Source organism: Aptenodytes patagonicus, chromosome 14 (genome assembly GCF_965638725.1).
Source record: "Aptenodytes patagonicus chromosome 14, bAptPat1.pri.cur, whole genome shotgun sequence".
In the NCBI taxonomy this organism is placed as follows: Eukaryota; Metazoa; Chordata; class Aves; order Sphenisciformes; family Spheniscidae; genus Aptenodytes; species Aptenodytes patagonicus.
Genome location: NC_134962.1, coordinates 457959 through 473459, shown reverse-complemented (window position 1 = coordinate 473459; position 15501 = coordinate 457959). Strand labels below are relative to the sequence as shown.

The window sequence follows — 15501 nt, the reverse complement described above, 5'->3', positions numbered from 1 at the left end:
GGGCTCTCCAGGGCCCCCTGCAGCCCCGTGGCTCTCGGCCTGTGCTCCCCTCACCCCGAGGAGCTGCCATGCTGCAGGGAGAGGAGCAGGGGAGCTGCTCCCAGGCGTTTTATAGCTGCCAGGGTCCGCAGTGACCGACAGCTGATTAGAGGGTATTAGCACCCATGAAAGCGGCAGCAGGGATCTGGGGCAGCCGATACCGCCCCCTCCCCGGCTATTGTTGGGCAGGGACTGGCAGGGAGCAGCCTCGCCTGATCGCCACCAGCCAGGACGTGTCCAGGACCCACACCAGGACCCCGGCCCTGCCCAGCCCCCCGACCCTGCATGGCCCCAGCACAGCCCACGCAGCCCCCAGGGATGGGGTGCAGCGGCACGGGGGGCTGGTACATGGGGCCCATGTGAGTCCCACAGCAACCCACGGCCACAGGGATGCAGTACCCACAGGGACACACATGGGACACACCACACGCGGGGCTCTACTGCAGTGCCAAGAGCCATCAGTCCCCGTCCTTGACCCCAGCCCTGACCTGGCCCCGGGGCAGGGGTTGGCAGAGCCCCCCATGTTACGGCAGGCCGGGTCGGAGGGCCAGGGGCTGGCGGGAGAACTTGTGCATGGCCCAGTAGGACGCAAGTGGCGTGAGGTGCTGCCCCGGAGCCCGCTCCTCCTCCGGCTTGGCCAGGTCCTCGCCCAAGCCCCAGTGCTGCCATGCCTGCAGCTGGATTCCCGGCTGCAAAGGACGAAGGGGAAGGGGCCCTGCACCCCCAGGGACGGCCGGGGACCCTTTGCCTGGGTGGGGACCCGGCCCCACAGGCACCGGGGCATTCCTGCCTGCTGGCGGAGCAGGGGCAGCGGGCAGGCAGGGCAGCAGTGGGCAGCTGTGCAAGGGGCCCTGAGAGCCTCTGATGCCCCAAGCCGCCCGGCTCCTGCCGCTGCGCCTCTGCTCAGACTGGGATTATCCCACAGGTTGTATCCGTCATTAAATACCGACTAATAACGCTCTCAGGATATTAAATATGTAACAAACCCGCTTAGCGCTGACCAGGGACGGGAAGGGGAAGGTCACTGGTGCTAATGAGCCTTGCTGCATCCCCAGGCTCCGCACAGGATCCTGGTGACAGCAGAAGGTCCTAGGGCCGAGGTGCCAGTGCTGAGGGGCCCTGAGCTCCCGCGGCCCCACTGTGCCCCATGGCCAGAGCCCCAGCAGCACCCAGAGCTCCCCACGTGCAGCAGCCGGGAGCCCCGGTCCCATCCGTCCCAGCACCGTCCCCACCCTGGGCTGGTCCTGTGCTCTCGGCAGCCCCAGGCGTGGAAGCCGCAGGGTAGCCAGGAGCCTGTGCTGCCAGCCGGGAGGGGACGGCCAGGCTGGACAGCTGGGACCAGCCCTGGCCACGGCCCCACAGTGGCCCCGTAACCTTGTCCCCACAGGACTCCTCCAGCCCTAATCAGCGCCACGGGCAGCGCTGCGGATCCACTTTATTAGATAATGGGGCTGTAATCTAGGAAAGCGCCTGTGGATTGCTGCGGCGTGCCTTAACCCTGTGCGGCACAGCTGGAGAGGGAGGGCCACGGCCAGCCACCAACATGGCGGATGGATACAGCTGGACGGTGACTGAGCCACGGCCGGACAGGCACAGCCACACACCGGCACAGCTGGGCAGACAGGGCTGCAGCCAGAGGGGGGACACAGCCACGTCTGGGACAGAGCGACAACCGACTGTGGCCGAGGCTGCTCGCCCAGGGGAGGTGCAGGGCCCCCCCCACCCTGCTTCCCCAGCTGGGCAGGAAGGTCAGGGGGTCCAGCCCGCGCCGGTCCAGGTGTCCAGTGTGCAGGCAGGCTGTTGCCTGCAGCCCTGAGGCAGGGGATGAGCGGTGGGCTCCCTGGGGACAGCAGGCAGCCCCAGCAGCCAGGGAGGGAGCGTACTGCTGTCATTTTGGGCAGAACACAGGCTCTACGTTCGCAGCACAAGCCCCAGTGCCACCCCCTTCCCCTGCACCAGCTGGACTGGGAGCCCGGCTGCGAGCCCGGTGATCACACACCAGTCCTGCAGCTGCAGGGCTCCGGCCTCACGGAAGCTCTTGCCGAAGTTGGGTGGTTCCAGGCCTTTTTCCCCTCCACAGATAATCAGTTTAATGCAAAAGCATAGAACTAAAACTCTGAGATTAGCTGTTATAATCACATGTAAATACTTCCAGACAATCCGCTCAGGGAGGGGCGGCATGTGTAGTTTGGGACAGAGTTACATGGGATTTAGGCTGTTTACTACTCGATTAATTTCATGACTCCAGCCCCAGACCCACCGTCATACCAGATGCCCGGCTCACTTCCCAGAAGTCAAGGTCACTCGGGCCGGAGGAAGCTCACAGCACAGGGCAGCCACAGCTGCCAGCAGCGACCTGCCCAGCCCCAGTGCCAGGCTCTGGGACCCCTGCGCCCCAGCAGGACACGCTGGATGCTGGGCAGGCGCTGGTGCAGGACCACGGACCCTCCAGGCAGGTGCACACGCAGGTTTCAGTCCCTTTTTATTCATAAGCATAGTCAAAGCTTGAGAATGTCAGAATTGAACCCCTCCCGCAACCACCTACGAACCAACTCCAGAGTCCATCCCTCTTCAGAAGAAAAATAGAACATCTTCCACCCCTGCTTCTTCCTACTCTGGGTTCCTCCAGTCCAAAGCCCTACTGCTGCCTGCCTGCAGGCCGGAGAAGCCAAGGGAGGGACGGCTGCCCTCACGCCGGGACCGCACGCCCCACAACTGCGGAGCAGGGAGCGCATGGCTGCGGCTGCACACACACCTCTCACACTGTACCGCGTGGCGGTGCTCAGCCCCATGGCTCTCTCCCAGGATCCTCGTGTACCAGGCAGACACCGATCCAAGTTTGGCCCACACAGACATGATTCAGGAAAAGGGATTTCAGACCATCAAGTGCAACAGGCAAAGAGACCGGCCACACGAGAGCGCTGCCACCGCTCAGCCTGCCTCGGCGCCTCGGCTGCAGAGCAGTCGCTGCTGGAGACAGCTGCCCATGCCGGGGAGGATGCGCAGGACCCTCGGCGCACGGCCAAGCAGCAGCATGCCCCGGCCACGGCGCGCTCAGGCACGTCCCTCGTAGCCCCGAAGCAATAAGGCAACTGCTGGCTGAGGAGGCTCCTGCCTGGTGCAGCTGTCCTGCTCAGCACGGGTGTCCCAGCACCAGCCGGGCCCGGCCCCGGTGCTAGTCTGCCAGCGTGATGACGTCGTAGTGGATCCCCTGCTGCAGCTGCTGGATCTGCTCGGCCGTTGCCTCGGCGGTGAACACGCCCTGTGCCTGGGCCATCGCAGCATCAGCCACTGCTGCAGAGGAGAGGGAGGTCAGCGCCTCCTTGCATCCGAGGGCGGGGGAAAGCAGGTGGCTGCCCAGGGCCCCCTCCACATTTGCCACCTGCCTCCAGGGGAACGGGCAGGCGTACGATGTGAGCGCAAGGGCCACCACGCTCACGCAGGGCTCCAGCGGGGACCCTGGCTCCGGTTAACTCTGCAAACACACATCAGGGTGTCTCCACCCTGTGGAAGCTGCTGCACCTCCCAGCACGGCAACTCATCTCCAGGGGAAGAGAGCTGGTACCGTTCCAGAACTGACACGCTAGGAGCAGCAAAGATATCCCCTCAGACACCAAGGCTGGCTGCTTCCCAGATCTACAGGGACACAGGCAGCAAGGTGGCAATCTAGCCTCGCCTACCCTGGCCCTTCCGCCAACGGCTGCTGCACTGCTGCCCTGCCACCCCTGCCAGCTACAGCAAATGAGCAGCCTCCGCAGGCAGAGCTGGGCCGAGACCACGGCATCTCTGGCTGCTAACAGGCATCGCGAACTGCCCAGCAGGACTGGCAACCTGAGACCCAGGGGGAGACGGGACTGCCAGAGCTACGCCAGAGCTCGGCCCTGGTCCTACCTGAGACCGCTGAGTGTGCAGCTGCTTCCAGCTGCGCCTGGGTGACAAGCTGCTGCTCAGGCGAGACAGGCATGTACTGGATCTGCAGGGAGGAGAGAACAGGAGAGTCCGGGAGGGGCAGGGTCCCCCCTGGAGTGCTGCTCTGGCCACAGCTGCTGCAGTGAGTCACCAACTCACATGCACCTTCTATTTCACATCCCTCCCTCTCCAGCTGTGTGCTCAGAGCCCATCTCATGGCAGCCCTGTCAGCTTCAGCCACCATGCCCAGCCCCTTACCTGCGGCTCCTGGAGGAACTGGCTGCCCTGCTCGTACTGGATGTGGGTGATCTGACCATCCTGTACCTGGGGACAAGAGCCGCAGTGAGGCTGCGTTAGGGCTAGTGGGCGTCCCAGCCCCTGAACAAAACTGTGACTCGAATGGAACAAGCCACAGGGAGCAGGAGGAGGCTGAGCCCCGCACACAGCACCCTCACGAGCCCCATCCACCACGCAAAGGGAGCAGACAGCCTGAAGCTTACCTGGATGTGATGTCCCTCCGGGACAACAACATACTCATGGGGAAGCAAGTGCTGTACACCATCCTGGGCAATGATGTACTGAACCTGCAAACACAGAGATTCAGACCCAAAAAAGAGGTCACCACTGCCCACCTCCCACACCGCAACAGGGCTGGTTCTTGTCTGTCTTCTGTGCCTGTTTCCACCCCACCTTGCCCCACTGCCCCCAGCTCTCCCCACTCCAGCTGCGCAGAATCTTTTGGTTCCTGGGATGTGGCCCCCCCTGTCACCTGGTTGTCAGAGGTCACTAAGTGCTGTACTGTCTGTCCGTCGGCAGTTGTGATCTCCTGGATGTACGTAGCCTCCTCCTGCAGGTCAGCAAGAGCCCAGCGCTGTCAGTGGGGGTGGGCCTGACCACAAGCCCTCCGAGGAGGAAACCCGCACAGCTTGCGGGGAGCAGCTGCACAGGGCGGGAGGATGAGACCGACAGGCCCGACTCACCTGGCTCGTGACACTCTGCTCCTGAGCAACGATGATGTGTTCCTGCCCCAGGGCCTGCTGCAGCCGCTCGGGAGCCAGCACTGCCTGGCCGGACTGCAGAGCCGCTGGAACGCAGAGAAAGCCGGTGCGGACACTGCTGGGGCTGCCGACCGGCCCTGCTCCCAGGCAGCCCCTGCCAGGTGCCTGCCCCAACGAGGAGCACAGGACAGTCTCTTAGCTCTGCTCACAGAAGGTCAGAAGCTAAACCAAACTCTCCCAACATGAAAGAAGCTAGAGGTCACTGTGGGCAAAACACAACCTCCACATCAGACCGCAAACTCTGCTTCCCATTTCAGCCATAAGCTGCTCACAGCACCACTGCTCCCGCAACGCACTGATCTATTGGGACCTGCTTGGAGGAAACACGGGACCCCTAGCTCTGCACAGAACCGCAACAGTCAGTGCCTCACCAGGCACCCTCGTCTCTGCACCGAGTCCTGCTGCCGCTGGCAATCCCAACCTTCAGCAGGAATCTCCTGGCCCCGACCCTTCTCAGCCCTGCTTGGCCCACAGGCTGGGTGAATCCCCACATGGGGCTCTGGCCACAGGAAACCCGCAGGTCACCCCTGGTCACAGGGACACATCTTACTCTGCAGCGTGGCCAGCGTGTCCTCGTCGCTGTTCAGTATGATGGTCTGCTGGGCAGCAGCTGCAGGCACCCCTGGCCTCTTCCCCTCTGAGCTGTGCAAACGCTGCATGTGGAACTTGAGGTGCCCATTACGGTTGAACCTACGGGAGGAACAGAGTGAGGTGGAGTTTGCCATGGGCAGCACAGGGCCTCCGTGCTCTCTGCAGGGACCCAGGCCACGGGCACCACGAGCACGTCCTATGACATGGCCTGTCTCAGCTCCCAAAACATTTCCATCACTGCCCAAGTACTGAACCTCCCCACGCAGAAGTTCCTTGGAGACGAAGCTGGGTCCACCTGCAGCAGGAACTGTTCTCAAGGGCAGAGTCCCCTCTAACAGGGGACTGCTCCCCAGGGTAGGGTCGGGGCAGCCAGCTCTTTGCCAACATCCTATCCCCTCTTGAGCCTTGGAGAGCTCTACAGGATCTCTCGAAGCGGCAACAATCTAGCAGGCTTCACTCACCTCTGCCCACAGATCTGGCAGGCAAAGGGCTTCTCGTTGGTGTGTGTCAGCATGTGCCTGCGCAGGTCCTTCTTGTTCTTGGAGGCGAAGCTGCAGTGGGTGCACTTGTGTGGCCGAAGGCTGGCATGCTGGACCATGTGGCTCTGGGGGCAGAAGGACAAGCACAGGGTCAGAAAGCCCTCGTTTCCACAAAGCTCTTGTTCCCAGGGCTGCTCTGTGCCACGGAACCTACCCGAACCTCTGGCCAGAGGGCTGCAGTGAATGGACAGTCGGGACACTTGAAGGTGCTGGGCCCAATGTGGGCTCTCTTGTGACTCTCCATTTCTGCTCTTCCTGTGAACATGGCTGTGCAAATCTTGCATGAAAACTTTTTGGCTGTGGAAATCTTGCACGAGAGCTTCTTGGCTGTGGAAACCTTGCATGAGAGCTTCTTGGCCATGCCTTGGAGTGCAGGCCACTTGACCTTTGGGGATGAGATTTCTTGCCCCTCGGAGGCTGGGGATAAAGATGAGTCCTTCTGGAGCTGCCTGGTGACACACTGCACCAGGGGCCACTTGACGCTGGTGGGCTGTGCCTCCTGGCCCTCCGCAGGCGAGGGAAAGGCAGCATCCCCGCTGAGGGGCTGAGAGAGAAACACCCAGTCACACCTGCTCACGCTGCTGCCCAAGACGGGGAGAAAGCTCAGCTCCTTACCTCAATGTGATGGAATTGGCTCCCCGGTATGCCGGATGACATGATATAGTGATTGTTATGGTCCTTCAGGGCCTCCTCTGTCATCACAGCTTCACTCACCACAACCGCATGGGAGGTCTCTGCAGGGCTCTCCTCCTCACTGCTGGAGAGGACAGGGTCAGGGAGGATCTGCCTCATCCTCCTCACCACTAAAGCCTCCTCACTTCAGGTCAGAATTGCCTCTGTCTCCCCACTCCTCCCATACAGCTGACCTGTACAGCGTGCCCGGAGCCTGAATCTCCTCACTGATGGGTGTGATGATGCTGTATTCTGTCGTCCCGCCAAAGGGGATAGTGATCTGCTGCAGCTCTGAACCCCCCAGCGTCGCCTCCTCATAAGCCTCTTGCACCAACGTCTCCCCAGGCTCTGCCATGTGCAGCGTTACCAACTTCTGCTGCTGCTGCTCCTCAGAGTCCATCTCTGCCCCCTCCTGTGCCTGCGGCTCACAGGGGGCCTGTGCCTCTCCTGAATCACCCGGCTTCACCACTGCCACCTGCGGGGGGGACAGCAGCTCAGCCAGAGGAAGGCAAGGCTCTGCAAGACACCCCCTGAAGCGGAACAGGGCTGGGCACTGTGGAGAGACTGTGGAGGGCCGGGAAGCCTCTCCCTGCCACACCCCGGCAGACACAGCCCCCCCTCACCTGCAGCGAACCCGTGGCCAGCTCTCGCTGAGTGCTCATGTTCAGCAGGAGATCCAGGGCGGTCTGTGTGGCCAGTTCTGCTGATCCAGCCACATCTGTCAGGGTCAGGAGAGGATCAGGCACGTGTTCGCCCACCTCCTCCCCATCCTCGCCCACCTCCTCCTGAATCCTTGCCCCCCTTCCCCGAGAGCTCACTTGCCTTGTTCGTAAATGATGGTGGCCCCTCCCAGGGAATCCTGCGAGAGGATGGGGGGCTCTGCTCCTGGGACGGCCTGGACCGCGTGGTAGGTGACAGGGCCAAGAGGCGCCTGCGTGAGAGAGAGCTGGCAGCGCGGCCGGGGCCGGTGAGCACCAGGAGGAGCTGGGGCGCGGGCAACGGCACTCACCGGCGGACTGGCCTCTGGCTCAGCTGAGGCTTGCACCTGGCTGTGCTGCTGCTTCAGCTCCTCGATCTGCTGCAGGGTGAAGAAGGGGCGGCGGCGGCAGGGCGGCTCCTCGGGGTGCCTCTGTGCCCACTCCTCGAAGGAGTCGGCGTGGCGGCAGTGCACATGGAGGCGCAGGTTCTTCTTGTGCTTGGTGGTGAAGTGACAGAACTCGCAAGCAAACGGCTTCCCTCCTGCGGGGCACAGGAGTCAAGCAGGGGGTCCCCGAGGGAAGGCAGGGAGAGCAGACAAGCTCTGACCGCCTCCTGGAGAAGCGGGGGCGTAGGACGTTGGGGCACGGGGCAGGCAGACAGCTCCTCTCACCCGTGTGCTTGACAGCCATGTGGGAGACCAGGAAGTCCTCCCGGAAGGTGGAGTACTTGCAGAAGCTGCACTTGTAGGGCTTGTCATTCATGTGCGACAGCTGGTGGTTCAGTAGGACCTTTTTGTCCTCGCAGACGTAGTCACAGAACTCACACTTGAACCTGCCAGGACAACGCCGCCCGTCACACGGGCAGCAGGGACCTTCTGTCTTCCCCTCTGAGGGGGAGCCGGGACACGGGCTCTACCAGGGCACACCGCAGGCTGTTGCCAGGCTCCTACCTGCGGTTGGCAATAGCCTGGATGTGCGTCAGCAGGTGCATCTTGAAGGTGTAGCGCTTCTTAAAGGACTTCCCACACTGCAGCGAAACAAAGCAAAGCAGCATTCACCTCCCATCCAGCCTCACTCACTGCCAGCCCTTCCCCAGCCTGTGTCCCCCCCTCACCTTGTCACACATGTGTGGTTTCTCCGTGCTGTGTGTCTTCATGTGCTGCGTAAGCCTCTTCTGCATGGGGTAGATACGGTTGCATACAGGGCACGGGAAGGAGTTCAGCTTTGGGGGCTGGAGGGAGAGCATGAAGATGAGCTCACCTGGGAGGGGCTCACCAGTTTCCTTACCCTCTCCCCACTGCAGGACCTGGGCTGCCTTTCCTCAGGTGATTCAGAAACACTGCCTTCAACGAGGCACCAAGAATTTGTGGGAGGCCCAGACATGCCTCTTCCCATATAACAGTGCCGAGAGACAAGCCAACAGGCTACTCAAACTCACCGGATCAGCTCTCTTTTTCCTGAAAAAGAAAGAAGAAAACCCCCTTGGTGTCAGCTACATCCCAAGTCCGAGCTCCCTTGTACCCAGACACCAAAACTACCCGTTTTGGAAAGGGCCAGACGTCAGGGGAAGGGGCAGCCATGGCTGCCCTCCCAGGGCAGGAGGAACAGTGTTAGTGCCATTCAGCCAGGCTGCAAGACAGTCTCTAGGACTGCACTTCCCTTACCTGTCCCGGCTGTGCACTGTGGAGTGCCGGATGACGTCCTTCTTGTACACGCTGGTGTAATTGCACTCCTCGCACTTGTAGGGCTTGCTGCCCACGTGGTTGAACATGTGTTCCTGCGAGAAGTAGAGTGGGGGCTGTGAGACCTCGGGCTACCAGCCACCCTCGTGTGTACAGGAGCAGGACAGATGGTGCTCACCTTGAGGGAGGACCAGCGCCGGGAGCGGTAGCTGCACTGAAGACACTTGAAGAGCTGCGGGTCATTGGCCTCGTGCGAGTTGACGTGGAAACGCAGATCATCGTGCGTGAGGAAACGTGAGCCACAGATACGACACAGGTAGGGCCTCATCAGGGGCTTGGGTGACTTGTAGTAGTACCTGCGGAAACAGGACCGGGGCTCAGAGCTGTGGTGGCAAACAGGGGCTGGACCGGCCCTGGGCACAGGCCAGAGGGCCCAGCACCGGCTCGGCACACACCCCTCACCTGCGCCCCATGTACTTGCGGTATTTCTTGCCCAGGAAGCGGCGGGAGGGCCGCCCTCGCCTCCTGGGGATGACGTCTGCCTCCTCGGGGCCGGTGTTGGAGGAAGGGTCCTTGTTCTCAGAGTCAGACTGGCTGATGCTGGGCTCCGCCAGGCTCTCGCTGGTCCCGTTCTCCAGGCCAGAGGAACTGGCTGCTTCCGAGTTCTGCAGCTCACGGCTCAGTGTGCTTTGGGACGTCACCAAGGGCTCCACCTCCCCTCCTGCTCGACAGAACACAGCACAGCTCTGTCACACACCCTCCCTGCGGGCTCCCGGGAGCTCGCGTACTGCTTCCTGCTCCAGCCCAGCATGGGGCTGCTGCCTCCCACTTCCCTCACCTTCAGGCACGTCCTGGGGCATGTCCTCCAGACGAGGAAACTTGCGGGGTCTCCCCGGGCGTCGACGCGGCCTCTCCTCGCTGGATGTGGGGACAGTGCGGCTGTACTTGGGCTGTCGCCCACGGGGCTCATCCTCAGCTGGGTTATAGTCACTGTCCTCTGGAAGTAAGTGGCCCAAAACGTCAGACAGAGACTGGGAAAAGACTAAGCTACATAAGATGTGGGGAGGATGAGTCCTACCTTCAGGGTCATCAATAGCACCAGCATCCATGATATCGTCATCTTCTTCTTCTTCTGGGACCTCCTCCTCTGCAGTCTTTGGAGCAGATCCCCCCTTTCGTGGACGTCCTTTCTTCAAAGCCAGAGCTGAACCCACTGCCACAGAGAACAGAACAAAAACTTTACCGGACTGTATGACAGAACACGTCCTTACACTCATACTCCTCCCCTTGTTTCTTCCCCGGAGAGAGCAGAGCCCATCCGCAGTAAGATAAATTTTCCTCAGCCCTCAGCACACACCTGGCTGGAAGTGCCGCTCTTTCATGTGGTTAATTAGCGTTTTCTTGGAGACACTCTTGTACTGACACATCTTGCACTTGAACTGCTGCACCACCACCACCTCCATCATCTCTTCCAGGGTCTCCATGTCCGGCTGGTCCAGCTCCTCCCCACCATCTGCCTCTCGGGCCTGATCTGGCCGTGTGGGCAGCTCCAGCACTTCCAACTGCTCGGAAGGGTCTGAAGGGCCAGGCTGGTCAAGGCATGTGGAGGTAGGTCCATCAGCAACAGCTTCTATCGCCAAGCTATTGGCCAGAGCAGAGGTGGCCATCTGGGACACCATGGGGGCACCTGAAACACCAAAACCAGCTCAGCCAAGGAGCAGACCCTCACCTGCATCCAGGCTGCACCCACACCTGGGGCACAGGGCTGAACATGAGCTCAGTAACAAGCTCCCAACAGTCAGCACATCCACAGGGACTCTGGTACAGGCACTGTGGCCGATGTAGCTGGGATACCTGCTCCAGGCCCCACTCTTGTGGAACAGGCTCAGAGGCAGAGACAGCCACCACTGGACGCCCCAGGGCACACCCTTACCGTCATCGGGGCCCTGCAGAATGAGGTACTGCGTAGTCTCTGCCCCACCATCCTCCGCACTGGTCACGGCGATGCAGCCTGGGAGGAAGAGGAGAGCAGAGTGGTTACTGCCAGACACGGGGCCTGTAGAGTCACCTGGGCTCACTGGGGCTCTCCCATGTTCAGACACAAGCGGGAAGGGGCGAGGAAGGTCTGGCTCCAGGGACAGAGCCTGCCCTAGGCTGCTGGCACCGCGGCTGAAGGAGCAGCCAGACAGAGGGACGTCTGTCCGGCAGCCACAGCAGCCACAAACTCCTCATCAAACCGCCCAGCTACTGCAGCAAGGCAAGAAAAGAAACGCCCACTGATCGAGATGCATACGTATGCACGTACACATTTCCCCCTCACCTCCCAGTGTCTGGCACAGCAGCAGCTCCCTTCCCCAGCCCCAGCACCCCGAGCCATTTGCACGTGGGGCACTCCAGAGGGAGAGCGGGCAGGTCTGCTGCGTGCGCGAGCAGCTGGGAGCACACACTCACTCTGGATGATGTCAGGCCCAATCGTGGACTCGATGATTTTGTCGATAGCAGAGCCTAGGTCCGAGGAAGTGGACGCGGTGGAGTCTGACACGATCGTGGCTCCATCAGTGATGACGCTGGAGTGGACCAGGACTTGTGGGGACTCTGACACCATGATGGACTGGCTCACAGTAGAGACACTGGAGACCAAGGTGGACTGGGCAATGGAGGATGAATCTGGCAGGTAAATCCGGGGAATGGCATCTGTGCTGGAGCTGCTCTCCGACACCTCTTCCTGGCAGAAAAAAAAGAGGCCAAAAGAGCTCAGCTGAGAGACCTTTGCCAGGCCAGGCCCTTGGGGGAGCCAGCATATGCAAACGACACCGGCGTATCACTGCAGAACTGCCAGGAAAGGTATCAGAGCAATTCCTTCGGTATTGCCAAGGACCCTGGATCTCCAGGGCTGCTCTTGCTACCAGGGAGAGTTCTCCTTCTCAGAACAGCAAGCAGACACCCGACCGGTAGCGTAACAGCACCTGCCGAGGCTGCTGAGCTACAGAGCTGGCTCCTGAAGTTCAGTTTGCCAGAAACGTCTAGAGAAATTCTCAGGAACCAGAACCACAGCTGCCCTCCCTTCCCCAAGCAGACTGCCGCTCCACCTTCCCCGTTAGCTCCTACCAAGGAGACCCCGCTGCTGTCGGAGCTCTGGCCCACACCGGAGTCATCTGTTCGGGAGAGGGGGCCGGGGGCCGAGGCGGCGTCGCTGCTGTCTGCCGACACGGCCTCCGAGGTCCCGACGCCCAGGCCGCTCTCGGAGGGCTCCTCCCGCGCCGCCTGCGGGGCCGCGTCGCTGCTGCTCTCCACCGCATTCTCCTCCATGCCCGCCCTGCCGGGGCCGCCTAGGCTCGACCTGAGGGGGCAGGCCGCCGCCGTCAGGGCCGCAGCCCGCCGCCCGCTCCCCGCCGCTCCGGGCGGCCCCGGCCGCTGCGGGGGTCCCGGCCCGCGGGGTCGCGGCTCCGCGCAACCCGGCTCGCCCGGCCCGGGTCCCCGGGCCGCCCCTCGGGGCACCCGCGGAGGGCCCGGAGCCGCCGCGGCGCCATGCCCGGGGGTCCCGGCCGCCCTCACGGGGGGCCCCGGCGCCGCCCGGCGCCCCCGGTCCCGTCATGCCCCGCGGCCCTGCCCAGCCCCCGGCCGCCATCTTGCCGCGGGGTCCCCCCCGCCGCCTCCGCGCGCGCGCACACGGCGGGGCGGCCCCGGTGCGCCGGGGCGGGGGAGCCGCCGCCGCGGCGGGGCGAGGGGGCCCGCCGCCGCCGCCCGCCCGCCGGCCCGCGCCCTCACCCAGCCCGCCGCGGCCCCGCCGCGCCTCCGCCGGAGCCGGCATCACGGCGGCCGCCATGCCCCCCCGCCCTCGCGCTGCGCAGCGGTACGGCCGCGCGGGCCCCGCGCCGGGACTACTTACCCCGGCCCCCGCCCCACCCGCGGCGCTCGCCGCCGCGGGGACGCGCTCCTCGCTCCGGCCGCCGCCGCCTCCCGGCACCGAGCGGCGCCGCCCGCCGCCCGCGGGCTGGGGGAGGCCTCGGCGCCCCGCCGGGGACTACTTTCTCCGCGGAGGGATCATGGAGAAGGTGCCGCGACCCTGCGTCATGGCGTCACGAAGCGGCGCCCGGGCCCTGAGCGTCGGCGTCGCGCCGGGTTGCGCCCGTCACGTGATGAGAAGGCGGAAGCGGAAGTGGCAGCGGCGGGCCGGGGCCGGGGCCGGGGGCTCTCGGCCCGGCCACGCTCGGCCCGGCCGCGCTGGCTGTGCCCTGCGGCCGCCTCGCAGCCCCCAGCCGGAGCCCCATCCCGCCGCGGGCGGAGCGGGGGCTCTGCGGTACCGACCAGCGCCGCGGCCCGCGCCCGGCCCGGCCCGGCCCGGCCCTGTCCCGGCGCGGCAGTGCCGTGCAGCCCCGGCGCTTCGGCTCCCTTTCTGTAGCCCGCGGTGGGCACGGAGCCCGGCGCGGCTCGTGGTCGCTTCTGCGGACCCGGCTGGGGCCGCCCTTCCCCGGAGCGACCCTGGCCGAGCTGCGGCGGCCTCTGCCGTGCCCTTTCCTGCAGCGGCCCGGGAGCCTTACCGTGTTCAGCCCCGGTGGCCGCAGTGTCTCAGACTGTTAAGCACTTTCCCCCTCGTTCTCCGGTGCGGGAATGGCGCCTGACAGGTGCTGTAGGTTTGCTCTGTCTTACAGAAGCCAAACTTGCCTCTTTGATGGCAGTTGTGCAGCTGGACAATAGCCATCTCCCTCTGTTCTCTCGCTAACCAAACTGTCATCAGGGTTGGTTCACCCCCTACCACAGGTGGTGATGGGTGCCCGGTTTGGCAGGCCTGGGTCAGCTGCGCTGGCTGCTGGCAGCACCTCCAGCGCCCGTGCTCGAGATGCGCAAGCTGGGGGGCTGCTCTGGGCTTGGCCGGGGGCTCCCAGCACCTCCTGATGCCACGGCGTCCCTGCAGGGATGCGTTCTGGAGCCTGCCGCTGCCCCAGCTCTCTGGCAGCGCTGTCGAGCACGGTGGCGTGCCGTCTCCAGCCGAGTTCAGCTGTGGACAGAGGGCCTGGCTGGCCCAGCCGCCCCCTGCTTGCACTGACGTCTTTAATGAATGCCTGGCTTGGGTGGCTCCTTGCTCTCACCGATGTTTTCTCATGTTGCAGTGCTCTACTGAGAACATCTCTATCCTGGGTTTTTTCTGGAAGAACAGCAGCCGTGTTGTGCCTGCACTCTTCCGAGGCTGGGACATGTTTGGGCTGAACCTGGCTGCTCAGTCCCTGTGGAAGGGACGTGCTCGCTGAGTGAGGGGGCCAAGGCTTCGCATCCCGGCTGTGGTCCCGGGTCCCGGGGCCACTAGGACTGAGTCAGCCCGCAGTGCGGCTCTGTCCAGAGCAGGTCTGGGCGGGCGGTTGCACTGTCTCGCTGGCCAGAACGGCCGGTACGGAGCTGGTGCTGACGTGGTGCCAGCTGCAGAAGGACAGACAGTGTCTCATCTGGCAGAGTCTGCGAGCGTGGAGTTAGCCTGCCAGAAATCCGAGTGGGCGGGTGTTGGACGAGCAGGGTGGGCTGGATCAGCGCTCTGCGTCATTTGGCGGTGGTGCTTCTGGTCCAGGGCGAGGAGGGCGGTGGCTGGATTCACCCCCCCCTCAGCCCGGGGCTCCTCTGTGGGGTTCTGCAGGTCCCCTGTGTCTGTCCAGCGCCTCCTGCCCCGGGCGAGACTTCCCGGAGGCGCCGTGTGCCCGGTAGAGGCAGCAGAGGAGCTGCCGCTGAACTGCCAGCCTGGTGCGCGTGCACCTTCCGGCTCTTTTTCAAGCTAATTAAATACATCCTTGAAAGGTTTATGCCTATCACGGAGTGACAGCATCAGTGAAGCCCATCCCCGGGCTGGCGGGAGCTGAGGAGGGGCTGGCTGCACAAGTGCTCCTGCTGCAGCAGCGCTGCCTGCCAGTGACTCGGGTACCGAGTCTGTGCGCGCAGCCGGCTGCTGTGATCACCATTTGTGCCAGAAGCCGAGAGAGACCAAGGGGTTGGGGTTTTTTTCCCCCCATTGTTCCTCTTTAAAGCAACCCTGCATAGCTCTGCAGTTGCTGGGCGGGAAGTGGAGCTGGGGAGGACACGGGGGGCTCCTGTGGGCAACGTCCTCTCTCTCTAGCTCCGTAGCTCACGCTGGAGGAGCCCGGCACTGTCCGTGACCAGCCGCGGGGCCAGCTCCGTCTGTGGGTTTGGGGTGTCCCTGTGCTCCCTGTCGGGGGAAGCTCCACGTTTCTGTCAGGGGGGGTGGGTTGGAGGAACCCCTGGGAAAAGCTGCCTCCCAGGTAGAGGAAACAGGATGGATTTGTGTCGGACTAGCAGGTTTCCTCTCTTT

General features: G+C 63.5%; 1 protein-coding gene across 8 annotated transcripts; it reads right to left on the bottom strand.

Moving 5' to 3' along the window:
* Nucleotides 1–2504: 2504 nt before the first annotated feature.
* On the bottom strand, nucleotides 2505–13012 carry ZNF335 (zinc finger protein 335). 8 transcript variants are annotated; one of them, XM_076351745.1, is made up of 28 exons: nucleotides 12957–13012; nucleotides 12297–12528; nucleotides 11640–11913; nucleotides 11122–11199; nucleotides 10546–10875; nucleotides 10267–10401; nucleotides 10027–10185; nucleotides 9651–9909; nucleotides 9367–9544; nucleotides 9171–9283; nucleotides 8945–8963; nucleotides 8621–8737; nucleotides 8457–8533; nucleotides 8178–8338; nucleotides 7818–8047; nucleotides 7631–7739; nucleotides 7432–7526; nucleotides 7003–7283; nucleotides 6752–6893; nucleotides 6291–6680; nucleotides 6059–6201; nucleotides 5557–5696; nucleotides 4929–5032; nucleotides 4718–4795; nucleotides 4449–4532; nucleotides 4207–4272; nucleotides 3931–4012; nucleotides 2505–3333 (listed from the first exon to the last, which is right to left on the bottom strand). In XM_076351745.1, the coding sequence occupies exons 2-28, from the start codon at nucleotides 12495–12497 to the stop codon at nucleotides 3215–3217; spliced, it is 4164 nt and encodes a 1387-aa protein (XP_076207860.1). In that variant the 5' UTR covers nucleotides 12498–12528; nucleotides 12957–13012; the 3' UTR covers nucleotides 2505–3214. The 8 variants fall into 8 exon arrangements, with proteins under 8 accessions (XP_076207860.1, XP_076207863.1, XP_076207862.1 ...); XM_076351748.1 differs by having other exon boundaries at nucleotides 2505–3330; XM_076351747.1 differs by having other exon boundaries at nucleotides 6752–6890.
* Between the last annotated feature and the right edge of the window lie 2489 nt (nucleotides 13013–15501).